The following is a 22,461-nucleotide window of genomic DNA, read 5'->3' as shown; positions in this document are numbered from 1 at the left end:
TGACTGCCACACTGCTTTCACTGTCCCTACCACTCCATATCCCGTCTCTCCTACAGGACTATTAAGTCAGGGCAGGTCATTCTGCTTCCTTCACAGCTCCTAATACCATGCCTGGGATGTAACAGGTGCTCAATAAAGAATGAATCAGGGGCGCTTGGGTGGCTCAGTTGGTTAAGCATCCAGCTCTTAGTGTCGGCTCAGGGCATGATCTCATGGGCCGTGAGATGGAGCCTATATCAGGCTCCCCGCACAGTGTGGAGTCTTTTGAGATTCTCTCCTTCTGCCCCTCCTCACCCTCCCTCTCTCAAATAAATACATGAATAAATCTTCTAAAAAAAGAATAAATCAACCCCTTTTATATGAAGTACAAAACTGGTGAAACTAATTTACAGTGCTAAAAGTCAGCATAATGGTTCTATCCTAGATGGGATCAATGTTCTATTTCTTGATCTGGGCACTGTTTCCCGGAATGTGTTCACTCAAAATTCATCAGTCTGTATAATTAAGATTTGTACATTTTTCTGTATGTACATTAGGTTTCCATATTTTTTTAAATGGATGAATCAATCGATCACTCAATCAGCAATGGAACCTAACTTAAACTTGAAATGCTTCCCCAGTGTAAAATTCTAACAGCAAGTTAAGGCAGGGGTTGGCACATCTTTTCCATAAAAGACCAGATATTAAATGTCTTAGGCCTTGCAGGCCATGCAGTCTCCAACACAACCACTCAGATTCACTGCTACAGCATAGAAATAGCCATGGATAATGTGTAAACAAATGAGTATGGCCATGCTCCAACAAAATGTACCTATGAATGCCAAAATTTGAATATCATGTAATTTTCACATTTCCTAAAATAATAGTCTGATTTTTTTTTAATCATTCGAAAATTTTAAAACCATTCTTAGCTCTCCAACTCTACAAAAACAGGCTGCAGACCAGATCTGGCCCACGGGATGTAGTTCCCCAACCCCTGCACTCCAAGGGTGTACCTGTAAAACCCATTTCCTGGCCTGCATACAGGCTCAGCCTATCCTTCCCAACCTGCCCCTCAAGCACTCCCCCACCTTTGTAAGTAGGCAGACACTCCATCTTGTCACCACATGGGTATTTGCTGTCCCGAGGCTTGATGGGGTCCATTCGACAGACAGGGTAGGCGTTATAATCTTGTTTATATGTGGTGAGCAGATCCATGTTCTCTTCACTTGGGATGAACTGGTCGGGCTGGTGTAGCTTCACTGGCAACACTTTGTGAGGCCCAAAATCTCTCCTAAAAGGAAAATAGGCGCATGCCATTGACCCAGGAGAAAGCTTGTAAGGGTTTCTATTTAACCCAATTCTACAAATGTTTGCTGTGACGTCATCTTCTACTCTATCCCCCTAACTGCTCTTCCTCCTCTGCTTCCCACTTTTGAAAAAGGCACCTCCCATTACCCTCTCACCCCAGTCACACACCCAGATGCCCTCCTGGACCCACCGCCATCACATCTCCAGATAATCGCTCACCAAGTGCAGCCCCCCTCCATGTCATTGGTTTGTCTTTCCCCCTTGGTTCAGACCCTAACCATTTCTCACTTGGATCATGTGACAATTTACCACCTGGACTTCCTGCTGCATTTCCCGCCACTTCTACGTCATCCCCACAGTGTGGCCCAGAATTACCTCTCTGAAATGAGATCACAAAATGGGATCATTTTACTCCCCACCTGAAAAATCTCCCAGATAAAACCAGACTCTCTAGCATGGTATAGAAGCTTTCCTGGACCTGCCTCTGCCTTCCTCCCCAGCTTCATCTCCCACCTCCGCCCGTGCCCCACACTGAACCCCTCAGAAGGCCTCTCTTCTGTGCCTGCTCTCTCCACCTTCTTTCCCGCCAGTCACTTGACTGGGGAGCTAACTTTTCTTTTTCAGGTACCACCACTTCCTCTTCTGTGCTCCCAATAGCTTCTCTTCCTGAGCCTGATCTCCTTCCTCTACTTGACCCTATAGAAAACCTAGAGGGCAGAAAACCATAAATGAAGACACGGAGTCTTTCATTTCTCAGCTCTCTGGCATCAGTGCTCCCATTATTTCAGGGAGTATGGAAACAATAGGTCAGAAAAAGCAATGATGGTCTTCAGCTAGACAGGAGAACTCCCTTCCCAGAACGTCCCACAGTTACAGAGATGCCAAGATGCTAAGTGCACCATCACCAGGAATGATCCCGGCAAAACCAGGGCTCAGCTTGGGCTTGCACTGTCTGCCAGGGCAGTCTTGACTCCCCGCTGCTCAATGCAAACTCTTTTAAGCAAACATTTCCCCCCATGGGCTTCTGATTTACACAACAGCCTGTTTTTGCTTGGAACCCATTTATCCAACTGGACAAGTGGAAGGGAGATTTTCCCTGACGGTGCTTGCCAAAACAACCTCGCCAAGGGAAGAGGGAGGTTTCCGGACAGGAAAACATCAGGCCCAAACACCAATAAAACCTACTTCCCGGCCAAAATCTGGAGCAGCATTACTGAGCCATGCTTGAATAACAAAGGTAACACGCTCCACTGTAACCTGTCTTGCATGAATTATACACGTAGTTGTGAATAAACCCAAACTGGGGCCTGAAAGTGCTTGGTGGGATGGGAGGAGGGAGTGAGGAAGCAGGAGAATTGGTCTCTCTAGGGCTCTAAGGGGGAAATGGGAGATGCTTCAGTTGAACTCCCAGCACCTCCCTCTGCACAGATTTAAAAATATATCTCAGCAGCAGTTATAGGGTCTTCAGCCTGGGCTCCCTTCCCAAGGGCCCCATGTTGGCAAATAGCAAGAGGAAGCTGAGTGACCTGACGCATCTGGAAGCTGACTCTGTATAAATTGGGGCTTATGGAGGGAACAGGCTAAACAAGAAGCCGAGGGTCAGTTCCATATTTCTACTCTTTTTAGTGTACGAGTACCTCATGCTGGTGTCTGTTTAATACTTAGCCAACTGCAGCAGGGAACCAGAAGTGGTGGCCCTAGGCTGCAGAGCTGCAAATGGCTTCCGTCAGAAAGTGTGCTCCCAAACGGGAGGAGGTAAGCTCTCCTTAATCCAAAAAGCAGTGGTGACAGCCTGAGACCACACATCCCTACATAAACCCATGTTCACTGATGGCAACCCAACGGTTCAGCCCTCTTCATTTCCAAGAAGGAACAGCAAGAGATATCTAGGGCAATCAAAGAAGGACAGAGCTGAATGTCCAAGCTGCCCCAACCCCAAAGCATCCAGGAGTGCTTTCCAGTCACAGGACTGCCATGTTCTGAGACCCGTAGCACAGAGACATCCTCTACTGCCATGATGTTAGTGAGGGAACCAACTTCCCCCGCAGAGAGGCTGTGACAATCTTCCTTCCAGGGCCACCAAGCTCAATGACAATGAAAATGTGCTTAATACCTTTATTTCCTGCTGTTTCCACAGGAAAAGAGCAGATAAATGCCAACCAAACTCACCAGCTCATGAGCTATCCTGAAGTTGGTTACTCAAAGATAAAAACTGATACAGCAAAATCCTTGCTCACCTTATTTAGGGAATGAAAATGTTAACTGAATCTCCTTCTCTGGTGCAAAATTCAAATTCCCGTGTGAAAGTATACCTATGGTTGTATTTGCTGATCAGCTGTAACTAAGTAAAGGATCTTTGCAGGAGTCGGGGGTGAAGGAGTGATCTACTTCTGGAGAGTGGTAAAGTTTTAAGTTTAAAGTGTAATTCATTTATACCTCGCCCAAAAGTATTTACTGTGGCTGAAGAGTGAATCTGATCAAGACTGGGTGTTATTCACACCTGATGAATTATTGAACATTACCTCTGAAACTAATGATTTACTATATGTTGGCTAATGGAATTTAAATTTTAAAAAAAAAGTAAATTTGATCAGAATATATGTGTTTCCTCATTATATTGTTATGTTGAGAACATTCACTGAAATCTACCATTAACCACAACATAACTACATGTCCCCAATCTCACATAATCTTACAGCTTTTAAGGTCATGTAAGAGAAAAGTATTTTATTCTTCCCAGAAATTGCTCAAATTTAGTAGTTTTTTTTTTCTTAAGAACACACCCCTTTCTTCCTGTGTTACATTCCCTACCTAGTGCCTGTGCCCCTTGTGACTATGAACCAAGAAAAAAATTGGTCAAAGACGTTAAGTCTTTTTAGGTGCAGAGCCATAAAAGTTATATAGTATGGAAGGCCAAGAGTTAAACTCCAAGTTAAGCAAAGGTTAAAGTGGCCCTGCCGGGAAAGTCATAACAACTTGATTTCCAATTGTTAGGCAAAGCTAAAGAAAGGTGTTTGGCTGTAAGAGCCAACTAGGGTCCTGAGCCTGGAAGTGGGAAATGGAGATTTTCACAATGATAAAGGGACCATGTAATACTTTTTTTTAACCTACTGATGTTTATCCCCAAAACCTTCAGTACTTGTTAGTGTGTCCAATTAATCAATTCATTGGAACCCATTTTTTTTTTAAGATTTTATTTATTTGACAGAGAGAGACAGCCAGCGAGAGAAGGAACACAAGCAGGGGGAGTGGGAGAGGAAGAAGCAGGCTCATAGCGGAGGAGCCTGATGCGGGACTCGATCCCAGGACTCTGGGATCACGCCCTGGGCCAAAGGCAGACGCTTAACGACTGAGCCACCCAGGCGCCCCGGAACCCATTTTTAAAAGAGTTGCTCCTCTTCCCCAAAGCCAATCTCTTCACCCTTATCCTAAATCCCCTCCCTCTTTCTCAGGAACCTGTCCATATACTAGTCTGTTTGTGCGTTAACCTTTTCCTCCTACCAGCTCCTTCCTCTCAGTAAACATTCTTCAGTTTTTCCCAACTTTAAAGGAAAAAAATAAAGTGACACAACCCTCACTGGAGTCCACTCCCCTCCCCTCTCTTCCAGGAAGGGCTGCCTACACACAGACTTGCCTTCCTCGCCTCGCACTCACACTCCCCCCCATCCAATCTTGTTCTGCTAACCCTTCGCTCCAGCCCAGGCCCCCCAAGTCCTGCGGGGTTTCCAAATCCAGTCACTACTCTTCACGCTGTTCCCCTCCTGACCATCCTGTAAGCAGCCATACTCTGACTCATCTTTTGAACACTCTCTCCTTGATTTCTGGGATTCTCCTCCTCATGATTTGTCCTCTCTCTCAATCTCCATGCAGGGTTTGGCTCTTTGACAGCTGATTTGATTTCATGCCTTCCACATGTAATTCTAACATTTTCCAGGATTAAAAGGCACCCTCTAAGAAAACCATTACGTCATCCCAGGCAGGCTGGGAGCCCAGCCCAGCACAATGAGAAGGATCCTAAGGCGGATTCACAGGGCTTGATTCATGCTCCTGACCCTGATAAGGACACACGGAGCCCTCCTTGTCTGTGCCGTGACAGACAGGATTCTAAGGACCTGCCTCCAGGATTCGAGTTACACAGCATCTGTCTCCTGCCTTACTCTCTCATCTCCTCAATGCCCACGAGAGCTGAAGCTAACATCTGTCACCACTTCACATCAGCTCTGCACAAAAATACGAGGAACGTCTACCTAGAAGCACTAAAGAGCAACCAAGGTAAGCATATTCTGGAGCGAAGCCAACAGGTAGAAGAAGGGAATGGTACTGCATGAGCCTCTGAGTAAGTTTCCATTTTGTGGTGGGATCTCTGTTTTTCCCAGAGCTTCCAGTCTGAAGGCAGGCTCCAGTCTGTGCCAGCCAAGAACCCATAGTAAACAGAAAACCTCCCCTTGACTGAAGAACCGGACGACCAAGTCTGAAGCAACCACAGGTGCTGGAAAGTAAGGAAGAAATCCTGGAAAGGAGAAAACCCAAGACAGGAAGCTCTGGCTTCTGTACATAAACTGGGCCCAGGTCTCCCACTGACTTCACAAGCAACCATGCTAAAGACAAGTTACTGAACTGATGGGGCGCCTGGGTGACTCAGTCAATTAAGTGTCTGACTCTCGATTTCAGCTCAGGTCATGATCTCAAGATCATGAGATCAAGCCCCCTCTGCTTAAGGTTCTCTCTCTCCTTCTGCCCCTCCTTGCTCGCATGCTCTTTCCAAAACAACAAACCTGAACTGAGCTTGGCACTGCCACCCAAAACACAGAATTTGCATTTTGAAGCAAATCAAATTACCTCCTATCTGCCTTAAAAAACAGTAATATTAATAACGTCTTTGGAGGAATGTAAAAAAAATCCAAAGTCTTTACAACCTAACTTTAACGATGTACAGGGTCAATCTAATATCACTGACATACATACAGGAAAATGTGACCCATTCTCAAGAAAAAACAAGATAATCCTGGAGATCAATTTCAAGCAGACCCGATGTTACAATTAGCAAACAAAGATTTTTAAAGCAGCTATTCTAATTATGCTAAATTATAAAAAGCAAAATAAGGTCATCATAAATTAAAATGTAGGAAATTCATAAGAGAAATAGAAACTATCTAAAAATAATCAAATGTAACTTCTAAGACTGAAAAATACAATATCTGAAATAAGACGGTCACTGGGTGGGCTTAATATCAGAATGGAGTTGGAGGAAAGACTGTGAACTTGAAGACAGATGAATAGAAACTATCGATTTGAAAAACAGAAAAAAAAGGATAGAAAGAAATGAACAGTCTCAGAGACAGAAAAAGCACTTGAAGAAATAAGGGTCAAGATGTTCCCAAATTTAATCAAAGATACACAACATCAAAGGCCCCAAAATTGCCCAGGCAAGTCTAATGCTGAGGCCTCTTTACATTTCTTCTTAATTCTAGGGCCCAATCTACAGGGCAAGGGAGTAGGGGTATCCCCAAGGGTATAGCTCTGGGGAGAGAAGTACGTATTTAAACAGGAAATGGGTGAAATTCATGGAGTAGAGAAAGACTTAGGCCCACTACCAACTTTCCTGCTTTTTTCCTAGCATTTGAAGAGGATTCCAAACGCCTTTTCTCTTTTAGCTCTCTCCGCCCCAATTCCATTCAGTTGAACAAGAGTCTTGTCAATAAATGAAGGAATCTGTTCTGTCAACTTGCTGCCCTCTGCCCTTGAGCTAGACCCATCAAGTCAGAACCTGATTCCATCTTCCCTCCTACGCCTCTAGTTCACTCTCCCCGTGGTCCCACTCCCCTGAGAATAAAGATGCAACACCATCTTGAAGACTTAGCCCTTTCCTCTCAGGTTATCCATTCTACCATCCTTAGAGATCTGCCTTAGCTAACAAAATAATGTCCCAGAATGGGGCCCAAGTGTTTTACACGGTGACATGCCTAAGGGGAAATGAGGCTTGAAGTGCAAACCTCTTATTCATAAATTGATGTCCCGTCTATCTGGACTAAAGGCAGATCCTGTACCAGAGAATCACCAAGGGCTGCAAGAAACTGCTTCATACTAAGGAGGGCTAAAAATCACGAACTTTCCCCTCATGGCACCTGCTGTAAATCCCTAAGATTTACAGTCAGTAAGAGTTGTGTGCAGCTGTAATCATGCCTCATGCTGGGATGATAACCTTTCCAGAAACCAGGTGTTTTTTGTGTCTGGACTTAATCACCAAGCCCAGCCAAGCCCTGAGCCATGTGACTTTTCATTCAGCAGGTGGCAGCCCCATGTCCAGCCTCAGAAACTGAGCTGGGTCCCTTTACATAGAGAAGTGGGAGGGATGTTCAGGTAATAAGGGTTCTAAGGGCAGAGAAGTGACAATCCATGCAGAGAGAGGGGTGTGCAGACACAGGGCTGACCCACCGCCTCCCCAGAAGCCTCTGGTGAAGCACTCAGATGATGACTTCTCTACATTTCTTCTGACAGAACAGTCTGCTGTATATACAAGTACACTGACCAGAGTCTTTGCTAAGTTTATACAGTTCGGAAAACACAGTTGGTAAAATCTTGGCTTTTGTTCATTTATCTCAACAAAAGCTCACTAGAACTTTAAAAAAAAAAATCCTGAGAGGGACATAGTTTTGTTCACAGTCTCTGAAAACTAGTGCCCAGCATCGCGGGCACAGAACTGAGATATGATTAACTTGAAGCACAGGTGAGGGAAGAGATGCCCTCTGCTCATTTCCCCCCTCGGTTCTCTCTCTGGGGAAGGACATAAAGGAGAGGAGAGAAGCATTTCTGCTCTTCTTCCTTCCCAAGGGTAACCTCGATCCTGCCATCTTTTCTTTTAAGGCCCTTAAGGTCACGAACAACTTGTTTTGGAAATTCTTTTAGTATCTGCACTCCTCCACTCTGGCCACATTTTGACATGAATGATATTTACTGTGGCTCTGGCAGGGACAGAGGGAACTTCTGAGTAATAGGTTTATGGCTTTCAGTGACATGAGTCAAGGATAATTGAGGACAGGTCAGAGGGGAAGTTTTTGCTTTTGCAAAGCATCATCAGGAGGCAGGAAGGCATGTGGGGCTCTATCTGGGGACCTTAGAGCTAGGTGACGGGGTAGGGCTGCTGCTGCAGAGAGAGGATTTGTCCTCATCCTCCTAAGCTCGTAGGCAACAAAGAGCAGCCTTCAACATCCACCCTCCAGGCGTCCTTTTCTGTATTTTCTAAGACAGAAAACACACCCCTAATGTAACAACATCTGAAGCTGTCCTGTACTTTACATTTCACACCTTGCTCTCAATTTCCTGCTCATTGGGTATGAAGAGAAGACCAGCACCTAGAGGCTGAATGTGATATTTGCGAATTATTCCTCAGTGTTACTTCCATCTTTCTCTACCCATTACATGTCTCTTATACATAGGCCTAGGACTCTTCATCAGCACTGACCATGGTTTCTTACAAGGAAAAAGCAGTGCTCAGGAATGGTACATGTCTCTTGCGGTCTTTAGACTCTTAGAATCTAAGAGTGCTGTTTTCTTGGTAAAATGAAGCCCAAACTCATATTGTTTTATAAGCCATAGGTTGAAAAAAGGTTGCCTAAAATATATTTTTTTAGTACTCAGAAACACTGTGCTTAAACCAAATCATGTAAGATATCTGTCCAGCATAAAGAGGATCTGATGGGGGGGGGGGGGGTCAATGGGAAAAAAAAGAGATGATCTGAGTCATGCATCAAACATGGCCCTCGACTCCCTCCCAGCCTTAAAATCAGGAATCCTCTGGCTTCATTTATCTCTTCATGGGTCTTTCTGCCTCATAACTCATACATGGACTTCCTTTGACTCTAGAACATAGCAGCTTTTTGTAGAAATACGTCCATGCCTCCAACCCACAATCTCAAAAGAAGATGTATCCACTTCCATCGTGGAGGAAACCTGGAGGCAGAATGAATTAGAGCCGTTCTGCTTCACCTGAATCATCTGGGACCTTTACTAGGAAAGCACAAAATTATGAGCAAAGGGGGAGCAATAGGAAGAAAATTTACCAGGTCTTGAGTCTTGTAATGTGCAAGCACTGGGCTGCAGCAATTTACATACTCTATAATCCCCACCTCCCAGCAATCCTGCCCTGCAGGGATGAGGAATACCAGAGACAGAGAAGGCATCCCTCTCTCAGGTCTCATCTGGGCTCTAAGTATACAATCTGAGACACTGCTCAACTACACTCAAAGATGTTTCTACTCCACTGGGTCATCAGTCACAGGTCACCACCCAGAAGTCACTAACCAAGTTGTCAGTGGCAGACTCTGTTACTCTTGCAACATGCGGAGCAGACCTGAAATTGATCAGTTTCCCCACCGTTTCAATATAGATACCTCGGCAACCCTACTACAGTAAGCCAGGTGGTTCAGCCTCTAAAACTGGATTCTCTAAAGAATCTGAGTTTGGAGGTCAAGAGCAATTTAAAAGGAAATACCACTGACCTTTGAACAATGCAAAGGTAAGGGATGCTGACCTCCGATACAGTCAAAAATGCACGTATAACTTTTGACTCCCCAAAACAAACTGCTAATAGCCTACTGTTAACCAGAAGCCTTACCAATAACAGCCAATTAACAGGTTTTATACATGATATGTATTATATACCATATTCTTACAATAAAATATGCTACAAAAAAAGTTAGGAAGAGAATCATGAGAGAAAACATTCACGGTATTGTACTGTATTTATTGAAAAAAAAAAAAACCCACACGCAAATGAACCCTTGCAGTTCAAACCCATGTTGTTTAAGGGTCAACTGTAGTCTTTGTTCATTCTTGAAGAACATTCAGGAGGATCCCAATTCAAAGTCTGCAGCATAATTTCCAAACACCTCCCTCTGTATCCCCAAGTTTCCTTTCATCACTATCACTATCGCTTTGCTGCCCAAGCTGACCTGGAGCTTTGGTGCCAAAGTCCAAAACTCCCTTTCTAGCAGCAGCGGCCCCCCCCAGCTGTTTCATCTCTTTATACTTTACTTAACCTCCAACGCTTTGCTATGTAGATCATTTTATCCTTCCTCACCCCTAGACGGGCAAGTAACAATTCTTTCTCTGTAAGAGGAGGTTGGGAAAAACTGGGCAGGCTCACAAATGCATGAGTTCCTTCCTGAGATACAGTATATTGACATTAAAGGCTCTGATACCATACACTGGCTCTGTACACTGGTGCACTAATACTGTACATTGTATTAATATTATACGTTAGCCCCGGACGTTACTCTATTCATGATCATTCATATATTTATTCTACTCGCACTCACCTTGACGTGGTCAGGCCTTCCATGGGTATGGATCCTTTCTGGTACTCCAGCTTAGGCTTGAAGGATTCTCTGGGCAGGTAAGAGTGATAGAGAGGGTAGTTCTCGGTGTATTCGGAGAGAAGACATGGTTTCTCTGTTTTATCATAAATCTTGGTAGGGAGATGTGGACAGTGATGCCGCCTATAAAAAAAAAGACATGAAGTTAGCTCTGTTACCTCCTTGGGAAGAATATATCCAGTCTGACAATGCCACCGCCTCAAAATGGGACCCCAGGCTTTCAAATCAAAACTGCCAGCATTAAAAACAGGAATTTAACTTTCCTTTTCTCTACTAAACTATGAAGTGGCCAGAATTTTTTTTTAATGATGTATAACTGTAATTGGCTAATCAACAAAATTCCTTAAATCACAAGATTACACACAAGCATGACGGACATTCAACCATTACAGATGCCACACTGCCTGTTTAAATACGAAATACTGCCGGTACCATAGTGGGTAAATCGCTGTGGCCCTGAGCCCTTCGAGTGATGCTCCCAGCTGGTCTTCCGATCACCCAGCAGTTAGGGTTCAACACCTGACCTGACAGCGTGCCACAGGGCTGTGCACTAGAGCCTTTCCCAATTGGCTGGTGCCTGGGTCAACTCAGAATGTCACCTTTCCATACAAGTGGCCTCACACAGAGCAAAACCACTACACGCCACTGTCTACGGGAACCTATTTCACACGGAAAGTCTGGCTCGCCATTCCCGTCTCGCCTCAACTGCTGTCTCCAGAGAAAGACTTGCACTGGTTATCTTCTACCTAAGCCACACCCGCCAGCCCTCCCCCGCACACAGGATTTCTCATCCCAGCGCATGCCTTTCCCATCACTTACTGCTCTCTGTCATTGGCAGGTGTGCTGGTGAGTGTGTTCATGGTCTGTCTTATCTCTCAAGCTCAGGACCTTTTCTATCTTGCTCACTGCTAGAGCCCCTGCCTGGTACACAGTAGGCTGCCCATAAACAATTACTGAACAAATGATGAAATACATAAATACATTATTAAATAAATGTGATGCCTCGTTACACAAACAGAGGATAGAAAATCATGTGAAGTTATAATCTATGGTGAGTTTTTCCACTTTACATGCATGGTAATAAATGAACCTTATGATTCTACTTATTGCTGGACAAAGGGCAGCTGTTGGAGCTTTCAAAACCTAAGCAGTATGTCAACTATTCATAGGTCCACATACAGTTCTTGCAGACCAGCTGGGGCACCCCTCGCCTAGACACAGGCATCAGCACATCAACTAACTTGCATGTTAGTGATTTCCAACTTCCTGCTATCGAGGAATAGCACAGAATGGCATATTTTTAAACTATTTTTTATACTGATTTTACTTAGAGAAACGAAAATACACAGTATTCTGGGGCAGCACATGGGGAAAGAGAGAGAGAAAGAGAGAAACAGAGAGAGAACTCATCACTGTTCTAATCTAAAGCTATATTCCAGGCAACAATTAGCATGCTACCTGTCCCTGTTGTTAGTAAGTTCGACCCTCCATATAAATGTTGCTGCTACCACTGTTGTTACTACATCCTTCTCTTCAACCTCCCAAGCCCTAGAGAAACGATCAACACCTGTACGGTTCATATGGATAGCACTGCATGGTATCAAGTACCTTTAAAGAGATCCCTATTTGCAGGGCACCTGCATCTGGGTGGCTCAGTCGGTTAAGGATCCACGCTCAGCGGGGAGTCTGAGATTCTCTCTCCCTTGCCCTCTGCCCCTCCCCCCTCACCTTGCTCTCTAAATCTTTTTGAAAAAGAGAGAGATCCCTATATGATTTTTTTCTCATTTGTAGGTTTGTGTATCAGAAAAGCTTTAAGATGGCATAAACTTGCCACATTTTTTTAAGACTTTAAGTAATCTCTACATCCAATGTGGGGCTCAAACTCACAACCCTAAGGATCAAGAGTTGCATGCTCCACCAACTGAGGCAGCCAGGCGCCCCTATTTTTTTTTTTTTTTTTTTACAGAAGTACTACTGGTTCATGGTAAGTATTTTAGATTCTCCTAATTATTTACAAGGAAATCTTCCATAAATATACTGTCCTTAGGGTATGAATTCCAGTGTTTACATTTAATAAAAGTTTAGTTGTCCTTTCTCAAAATGTACATTATTGGCATTTCGTGGACAAAGATGATCGTGTATTTAACATTTTATATATATAATAAAATATGCCCTAATCACGGGTACACAACTTGATGAGTGCTTTAATCTTCTGTCCACTCAAGAGATAATTGTTGTGTCTGCACAGTAAACAAAATAACCATACCCCATGCTATGTAAACATTAGATATTATTACCATTTCTGTGTTCACAATCGTCCAATTATCTGAGTTTTCAATCTGAACCAATTAGCACCCTATCATTTTAGGATTCCTACAAACCTCAAATCAAAAGCCAAGAACTGCTGGCTACCAAAAATCCTTCTGCCAATCTATTTTGTTCACCACGCCCTGAGAAAAAAGTCAAGATTTTTATTAAGAATAACTTCGATTCAGGCCCTTGCAATAAAATCGACCCCACAGGCATAGCAATATTTTCCGTCTCCAGTGCCCTTGTTTTGCAAACCAGTAAAACTTTGTTTTTATATAACCCCCCTTCCATAACGTTACTCTTTTGACTTTACAGTATAAAGACTTATTCCTAAAGAAAAAGAAATTTCATGGCAAAATATTACATTGTGATTGGTATCACGAGAGGGGACTTCAATGTAACAACAAGCTTCCACCCAGACACCAATGTTCCTTTAAGTGGAATGTTCTCTATTGATGGGGAGAAGGGCAAGTTTTATTTGACTCGTTGCTAGTTAACTAAAATCTGTCTCATTTTGAAGTAGCAAAGATTCTTACTTGAAAGTAAATGTTTCACAACCTGTCTGCTCCTAGGACCACCTACTCTGCCTTACCTATAACCCCAAACCCCGAGTATCCCTCTCAAGTCATCAAGCACCATATCTCCTCCTTGCTGGTCTGCCCATCCCTTTGCTAAAAGGGAAAACACCTCAGCTCTTAATTTTTAGTGGACCTAGTCAGCGATTAAAGAAAGTGTGTGGAATCACCATGCTTGGGGTACTTGGTTTTTATTAACATATAATGTATTATATGTTTTGGGGTACAGATCTGTGATTCATCAGTCTTACACAATTCACAGCATTCACCATAGCACATACCCTCCTCAGTGTCCATCACCCAGCCACCCCATCCCTCCCATCCCCCTCCCCTCCAGCAACTCTCAGTTTGTTTACTGAGATTAAGAGTCTCTATGGTTTGTCTCCCTCTCTGGTTTCATCTTGTTTCATTTTTTCCTCTCTTCCCCTATGATCCTCTGCCTTGTTTGTCAAATTCCACATATCAGTGAGATATGATAATTGTCTTTCTCTGAGTGACTTATTTCACTTAGCATAATACCCTCTAGTTCCATCCACGTCCTTGCAAATGGCAAGATTTCATTTTTTGATGGCTGCGTAATATTCCATTGTGTATTTATACCACATCTTTATCCGTTCATCTGTCAATGGACATTTAGGCTCTTTCCATAGTTTGGCAATTGTGGACATTGCTGCTATAAACATTGGGGTGCACGTACCCCTTTGGATCACTACATTTGTATCTTTGGGGTAGATACCCAGGATGCAATTGCTGGGTCATAGGGTAGCTCTATTTTTAACTTTTTGAGGAACCTCCATACTGTTTTCCAGAGTGGCTGCACCAGCTTGCATTCCCACCAACAGTGTAAGAGGGTTCTTGGGGTACTTTAAAGCCTGATGGTCATGAGCCAAAGAAAGGAGACCTCTTCAAACCCTCTGATATTTGTATCCTTTGAGGAGCTGCCATGGCCACCATGCTCACGAGTACATACTCAAACCAGCCTTGACAGGACCACTAGGCGGAGAAGGCAAAGGGGAGAGAGGCTTCCTTACCAGAACTTTCTAAAGTCTTTCCACTCCAGAATTTACTAAAGGATCACAGGAAAAAGGAAATAATCCTTTTTCTGATATTTGGTAAAGGGAATAGTGGAAACCTTTCAACAGAACACAGAAAAGGTTAATAATAGTTGACTCCGAGCACTGACTCCAAGCTAGAGCCATGGAATTTTTAAAATTAAATTTTAGAAGGGGCCATGGAGGGATGCTGGGTGGCTCAGTGAGTTAAGCGTCTGCCTTCAGCTCAGGTCATGATCCCAGAGTCCTGGAATCGAGGGTCCGCATTGGGCTCCTTGCTCAGCAGAGGGTCTGCTTCTCCCTCTGCCTGCCCCTCCCCCTACTTGTGCATGCTCGCGCTCGCTCTGTCTCTCACTTTCTGACAAATAAATAAATAAAATCTTTAAAAATAAGTAAATAAAAGGCGCCATGGAGAATATCTGATCCAATGTCCTCACAATGCTGACAAAAAAATCAGAAGCTCAGAGAACAATGGACACGACCCGGCCATGGACAGCATCTAGCTCTCTTTCACATCCGAATGACCAGATTCATTTCCTGACACCTAGGTCTCAAGGAACCATAGAATGGATGAAAGAACTTTAAAGATATTGAAAGTACCTCTAGCATGGCATCACCTGAGAGAGATAGAAGGCAAGTCAGGTAGGAGAGCCACACACATCATTTTAAATGTTCTAGTAGCTTCAGAGGGGAGGGGGTGGGGGAATGGGATAGGCCGGTGACGGGTAGTAAGGAGGGCACATATTGCATGGTGCACTGGGTGTTATACACAACTAATGAATCATCGAACTTTACATCAGAAACCGGGGATGTCCTGTATGGTGACTAACATAATATAATAAAAAAACATTTTAAAAAAATGTTCTAGTAGCCACATTAAAATGGTAAAAAGAGACAGGTAAAATTAATTTTAATATTTAATCCAATATAGTCCATTTTAACATATAATCAGTATAAAAAATCAACATAGTTTACTTTCATACTACATCTTCAAAATCCAATAGGTGCTCTACATTCACAGCACATCTCCATCAGGAATACCACATTTCGGGGTGCCTGGGTGACTCAGTCGGTTAAGCATCCAACTCCTAACTTCAGTCCAGGTCTCTACTTCAGGGTCGTGAGATCAAGCCTCACATCAGACTCTACACTCAGCGCAGAGTCTGCTCAAGAGTCTCTCTCTCCCTCCGCCTCCTTCCCGCCCCCCACTCACACAGGCATGCACGAAATAAATACATAAATAAAATCTTTTTTTAAAAAAAGGAATACCACATTGCAAGGACTCAGTAGCCACATGTGGTGGTGGCTTCTCCATTTGGAAAGCACAATCTAGAATTTGAAGGTACAGACAAAAGAACTGCCAACACTTGAATGCTGGTTTTCCCTGCAAGTGAAAGAAAGAAAAAGATACCTAGAAATATTTTTCTTTTTTTTTTAATATTTTATTTATTTATTTGATGGAGAGAGAGACAGCCAGCGAGAGAGGGAACACAAGCAGGGGGAGTGGGAGAGGAAGAAGCAGGCTCCCAGCAGAGGAGCCTGATGTGGGGCTCGATCCCAGGACCCCAGGATCACGCCCTGAGCCAAAGGCAGCCGCTTAAGGACTGAGCCACCCAGGCGCCCCTCAAAATATTTTTCTTGACTAATGTGTTTATCTCCTCCTTGGACTCTCTGGCCTGCCTTCCTGGGACATAAACAGAGGCCTTAAGAGACACGAAAAATTGAATTTTCCCTAATTCTTCTCACTCCCTGTGCCCGTGATGCTGTCCGAAGCTGCTCTCTTGGCTGCCACTTCCACTTTCCCAAAACACTCCTCCTTCTTCAAGGCCCATCTTGGAAAGCCACCCCTACCACCACCACCACCTGAGAAGCTACTAAAAATGCCACTGCACCATCACTGGCTATGACTCACTCTCTTCTCTGAGTGTGCATGGCTCTGTGTCCTACCCCTCTTAGGACACTTTCTGCACGGCCTTGCACAGGCATCTACTTATAAACTTTCAGATCAAGGGTCCTCATGGCTGCAAGCACAGGTGTTCATCATGGCAACTCTCCCCGCCACCAACAAGCAGCCTGGATAACAGCTAGTATTCTACAACTTAGGACTTCTCCAGCAAAGAAACTTCTAATCCTGTTTTAGACCATAACCTGTTTGTAAACAACATAGCATCTATGGATATCAATGACTTCTCTTGCCTCCACCATGGTTTTCCAGACTCCCCTGAGCTTAGCCTGGTGTGGGCAGTGAAGAAGGCTCTCCTTCACTCCGGGAGGCAGTGCACATGGCAGAAACGGACATTGGAGGCAGGAAGATCTGGTTTCCAATCCTAGCTCTGCCACTGACTGCTTGTGTAATGTTAAGGAAACTTTTTTTCCTTAGTTAACTTAATTCTTCTGAGCTTCAATTTCTTCCAGATCTGTAGATAACGTCTACTTAATAGGATTATGTGGATTAAATCAAATACTGGAGATTAAAATGCCTAGCCCAGTCCAAAGCAAGCAGTCTGAAATTAATAGGCTGTTTATTGAGCAATTACTATCCACCACGTGGACTGCAAGTTTTATATGTTGACCTGTCTAATCCTCAAGGCAATGCTACAAACAAGACACTATTATCCCCATTTTATAAACATGAAACTGAGATGCAGGAGGTGTTATTTTGCTCAAGGCCACATAGCCAGACTGCAATGAAATCAGGACTAACACCCCAGATCTTCTGCCTGATTCCAAAGCCTGCGCCCTTAATCATGGCCATATACCGTGTGGTTTCAGGGGATGTCAGCCTGTACCAAATACCTCGGTTTCCTGGCTGTTCTGGTAAACGTAAGGGCAGTCAGTTAATAAGCAGTTCTTAGACCTGCCCCTTCATTTCACTCAGAATCTTCCAAGGCAGGATACACTCCTCTTTCCCAAGGACCCTAAAGCTATTCTGAACCAAACCAACAAATCCATATAATCCCAAATGCTCTTTAAAATTCTGACCTTTCCATTGCTTCTCGGCCTTTTAGCTAAGATCAAGTGTAAAACTCTGACCTTTCCACAGAACTTCAATGCTGTCTAAAGAGCAAATCATTAAAGTAATAAAAGTAACAACCAGGAAAACAAAGAGCATGAACACCGGATCCAGAAGGACCCATGAGATCAGCCAGCCCTACAGCTTCATCACACAGATATGGACACTGAGACCAAGAGACGCTGAGCTACTGCCTAAGGTCACACAGCTGGTCAGCAGCAGCGTTCACCCCCGGTCCCACATCACCTCCCACGTAACTGACTTGCAGTTATGATCCAATTTAAAACTCAAAGTTCACACTCTTAAAGGATTTGCAGCCCATTTTTCCTTTTTCCCAGTAGTTAGGAGCCTGTGACCTGTCACAGCTGCTGTGCGAGGGAAGAAAACAGAGCAGAAAATGCATTCTTGGTCTAGGAGAGGGAAAGCTGCCAAGGATCACCAAACCTCCAGTCCTAAAAGTCATATTCCACACTGATAGTTCAGAAAGAGTCCAGGGTGTCTAGAATAACAAAAACTTTAAGCTCCTAAAGGCGGGGTCTTCTCAAAGGAAAACCCATGTCTCTAGAATGATCTCCCGGAACATGAGCAGCTCACAAAGCCAACCCAATTAACCTCTGCTGATGAGTAAAGCCAGTACCTTTCCTGAAGTGCATGTTATCTACCTGCAGTGGTTTATAAATTTTCATAATTTTTATGAAAATTTGTTCTTTCATATTTATTATATACCCAGAGGCCAAAGGACAAGTGAGAATGGTTTTATTAACTGATACATAGGACCATTTTTGAACATATATAGATACATATTTCATGCCCATTTGAGACAAAAAGACTCATACTCCCTACCTACCTCTTCTATATAGATCTTTAAAGAATCAGTTAAGCCTCTGACTCATGATTCCAGCTCAGGTCATGATCTCAGGGTCATGACATCAAGCCCCACATCAGGTTCCATGCTCAGGGCAGAGTCTGCTTGAGATCCTCTCTCTCCATCTCCCACTCCCCCTGCTCACACACACACTCTCTAAAATAAAATCTTGAAGGAAGGAAGGAAGGAAGGAAGGAAGGAAGGAAGGAAGGAAGGAAGGAAGGAAGGAAGGAAGGAAGGAAAGAAAGAAAGAAAGAAAGAAAGAAAGAAAGAAAGAAAGAAAGAAAGAAAGAAAGAAAGAAAGAAGGAAAGAGGGGCGCCTGGGTGGCACAGCGGTTAAGCGTCTGCCTTCGGCTCAGGGCGTGATCCCGGCGTTCCGGGATTGAGCCCCACATCAGGCTCCTCTGCTATGAGCCTGCTTCTTCCTCTCCCACTCCCCCTGCTTGTGTTCCCTCTCTCACTGGCTGTTTCTATCTCTGTCTAATAAATAAATAAAATCTTTAAAAAAAAAAAAGAAAGAAGGAAAGAAAAAAGAAAAGAAAAGAAAAGAAAAGAATCAGAACACTGTGAGAAATCTGAGTAACTCCAGCTTCTATTCTGCCCACAGTACTAGGGAAGTGAGCAGGCAGGGATTATAAACTAGAACTCTTTGGTGGCAACTCATCTTTCAGTAGGTCAATTCTCAGTGACAGAAAGCAGGGCCAAAACCTTAAATACATGAGGGAGAATAAACAACCTGAAGACCATTCGGTACAAATACGACAGCTGCAAATGATGAACCAATCGGCAGTGCCTGGGGGGCCACAGTGAAGAGATCCTGAGATCACGACCAATTTTAGGGAGAAAGATCATCTTGACTGATTAGCCATGTCTGTCAAGGACACCAGGCTAGGAAAGTGGGGATGGGTGGGTCAGTCAATCAATCAACAAAAGGGAAGGAAAGGGAGGACGGGAATTCTGGTGGAAATGACCGTACACCATTGAATATGGTGACTTGCGGGAATGATACATTTGGAAAACATCTGGAATGACAACAAAGGCATCAAACTATAAAAGAAGTTCCTGAGAAGACACAATAATAGAAACAAGGACAAAACCTTGAAGAGGGCTAGGTTTAGGAAACAGGACAAAGAAGTTGCAGGGTGGGGAAAAAAACTGACAATAAAAGAAAATTCAGTAACATAAAGTTCAAATGAAGAAAAGATTTAAGTGTTCAACAGTTAAATGCCACAGAAACATGGAATGGCCTGAAGGCAGAGAAAAAGACATCTGTGTCGACCGGAAAGTGGCCTTAGTAGAATAGCTGGGCTGGAGCCATGGAATCGAGGCTGCTGAAGTGGAGGGAGAGAGGCCACCAGGCTGAAAAATCTGGTAGCAAAAGTAGCAAGAAAAGTTGAACAGGAGCTCAAGAAACCACCCAGGAAGTACATAAGAATTGTTAACTCTGTGAACATCATCAAGAGGCAGTGGACAGAGGTCTGATCATCTCTGCAGGGAGGGGAACAGATCAGCAGATAGGGATTCTCTGATGAGCAAAAGCGACTGATGGAGCCAGAGCCCGGGCTGCAAAGGGGATGGGACTGAGGAGGGAAGGTGGACGAGTTTCAAGAGACAAGAAGGGGATCAGCAGCTCCCGTCCAACAGCCTCGACCCGGAGTACAAAGGCACTGAGAGAGGGAAAGCCAAGGAGGTGGGATGGCAGCCGGAAGAGATGTTCAGCGTGTACACAGAGCCCTCAGGGGAGTGTGCTGAAGGGCAGCGAGAGAAGAAGGCAGACGCTCCCAGGAGTAGTGAGGCCGAGAACAGGGCCCACTAGGCCCACCGGCCCGTGTCAGTGTCAGGACTCTCCAGAGCAGTCCTCAGCATCTCTGGGGAGAGCTCTGGCTTGGGGGACAAGAAGCTGAGGGACTACTGCAGGAGAGGAGCCCTGGCTGGCTGTGAGCGCTCAGGGGACAGAAGGGAAGTCAGCAAGAGCCAGTGGTTCTTGGGAGAAACTGAGGGACTGGAGAGCACAACCCAGAATATGTGTGGGGCTACCCTTCCCCTTGCCGGTCAAAAGGAAGAAGAGTTTCTTCTGCCAAAAAGTACTTATAATAATTGGAGAAACCACTTCTAGAAAGTGCAGTTGGTCAAGGCACCCCTAGGAGATAAAGGGCGGGGATTCTGGCAGTGCCTCAGTGGGGAAAGAGACACATGGAAGAGGAGAGAGAAACATGCCAGTCACCAAGGCTTTTTCTCTATCTAACTCTTAGAGAATCAACTCTCTGGGTTCTGGAGAGGGAGGCACCACCCTGGCAACACTCAACCCAGAACTCTATTCCTACCCATCTTGCTTCACTTTCGTCAGGTTTTAGCTCAAAAACCCCTCCTTCCGGGAGGACTTCCGGGACCCCCAGATCAGGTCATGTTCTCCCTGCTCTTCCCCACAGTCACACACATGCTGGTCGTCTCCTGGCAGGAGGGTCTTGGGTACCAAGACCTCGGTGCACGGCTCATGATGGGCACTCAATACATGCTTGCTGGAAGATACAAGAACAGGGGCCAGTATCACATATGACTAAGTTCTGTCCATTGTGGCCTCACACAGGAGAACAATTACAAACTGCTAAAAAGGAAACCCAGCAGCTATACTCATATTTGTTTACCTTTGTTGAATGGTGCTTCCCCTATATAAACAAAACCTAGAAATCAGTTTTAAAAAACAAATCTTTGAACCTTGTCTCAAATCACACACACACACACACACACACACACAATTTGAGCTGAATTATAAACCCAGATGTGAAATCTAGAATTATAAAGGTTTCAGAGGAACACACAAGAGAATATCTTTGTAACTTAAGGGAAGGCAAAGATTTCCTGGAGAAATCAAGAAAGCAGTAATTATAAAAGAAGCAATTAGTTAGACACTGTCCAAGTCAAAACCTGCTCAAAGATACCATTAAGAAAATAAATAAGCAAGCCACACACTTGGAAACAATATTTGCAAAACAGATATCCAGCAAAAGACTGAGATCCAAGATATGTAAAGATGAATTATAACTCAATAATAAAGACAAAAAAAAAAGCTTTGAACAGACACATCGCCAAAAAGATATGCAAATGGATAATCAACATATACAAAAGTGCTTAACATCATGCAACATCAGGCAAACACAAGTTTAAACCACAATAAGACACCACTACACACATAACAGAATTGCTAGAAATATAAAGATTGACAAAAGCTACAGGTAGCAAAGTGGAACAACATGAATTGCCCTCCATTGTTAGTAGGAATGCAAAACCTATTTGCATTCCTATCTGGCAAAATGTACGGCCATTTCAGGGCACCTGGGTGGCTCAGCTGGTGGAGCCTCCAACTCTTGGTTTCCACTCCGGTCATGATTTCAGGGTCATGAGATCAATCCCCATATCAAGCTCCACATTCGGTGCGGAGTCTGCTTGCGATTCTCTCTCTCCCTTTGCCCCTCTGCCCTTCCCCCAGCTCATACTCACTCATGCTCTCTCGCAAATAAATAAGTAAATCTTTTTTTTTTTTATTTAACATATGGCCATTTCTACATGCTGGGCTACCTCCTAGTCCCACGATTCCATTCCTAGGCATTTATCCCCAAGAAATAAAAACCTTCCATTCACAAAAAAAGAGTTAGTCAAGAATGTTCATAGAAGCATACTCATTTAACCAAAACTAGAAACAGGTCGGACATCCATCAGTGGGAGCACAGGTAAACTGTGGTAGAATCACTCGATGGAATAGTACCTCGGCGGTAAAAAGGAACAAACTACTTGAGTCACAGGACAGCAGAGATGAATCTCAAGAACATTTTCAGTGAAAGAACCACCAATCAAAATGATTCCATTTATGGAAATTCTAGAACAGGAGGAACTGATCTTTAATGGGGAAAAAAATCAGACTGTTGGTCACCACTGGGAGAGAGAAAAGGGACCAACTGGGAAGGGGAATGCAAGAACCTTCTGA

The 22,461-nt window shown here is 44.0% G+C and overlaps 1 protein-coding gene across 1 annotated transcript in view; it reads right to left on the bottom strand.

The window, feature by feature from the left end:
- Positions 1-10,725, bottom strand: part of SAXO1 (stabilizer of axonemal microtubules 1) — a 39,391-nt gene extending 28,666 nt beyond the window's left edge. Inside the window, exons 1-2 of the mRNA XM_045780791.2 lie at positions 10,608-10,725; positions 1,071-1,273 (exon numbers count right to left, since the gene is read on the bottom strand). Of these exons, the coding sequence (XP_045636747.2) occupies positions 1,071-1,273; positions 10,608-10,630 (226 nt within the window). The 5' untranslated portion in view covers positions 10,631-10,725. The remainder of the gene's footprint in view (positions 1-1,070; positions 1,274-10,607) is intronic.
- Between the last annotated feature and the right edge of the window lie 11,736 nt (positions 10,726-22,461).

The sequence above is a fragment of the Ursus americanus genome, chromosome 18, assembly GCF_024610735.1.
Source record: "Ursus americanus isolate L20-20 chromosome 18, mUrsAme1.1.p, whole genome shotgun sequence".
NCBI classification, from domain to species: Eukaryota; Metazoa; Chordata; class Mammalia; order Carnivora; family Ursidae; genus Ursus; species Ursus americanus.
Note: the sequence above shows the minus strand (reverse complement) of the source record. Positions and strands in the feature narration are given on the sequence as shown.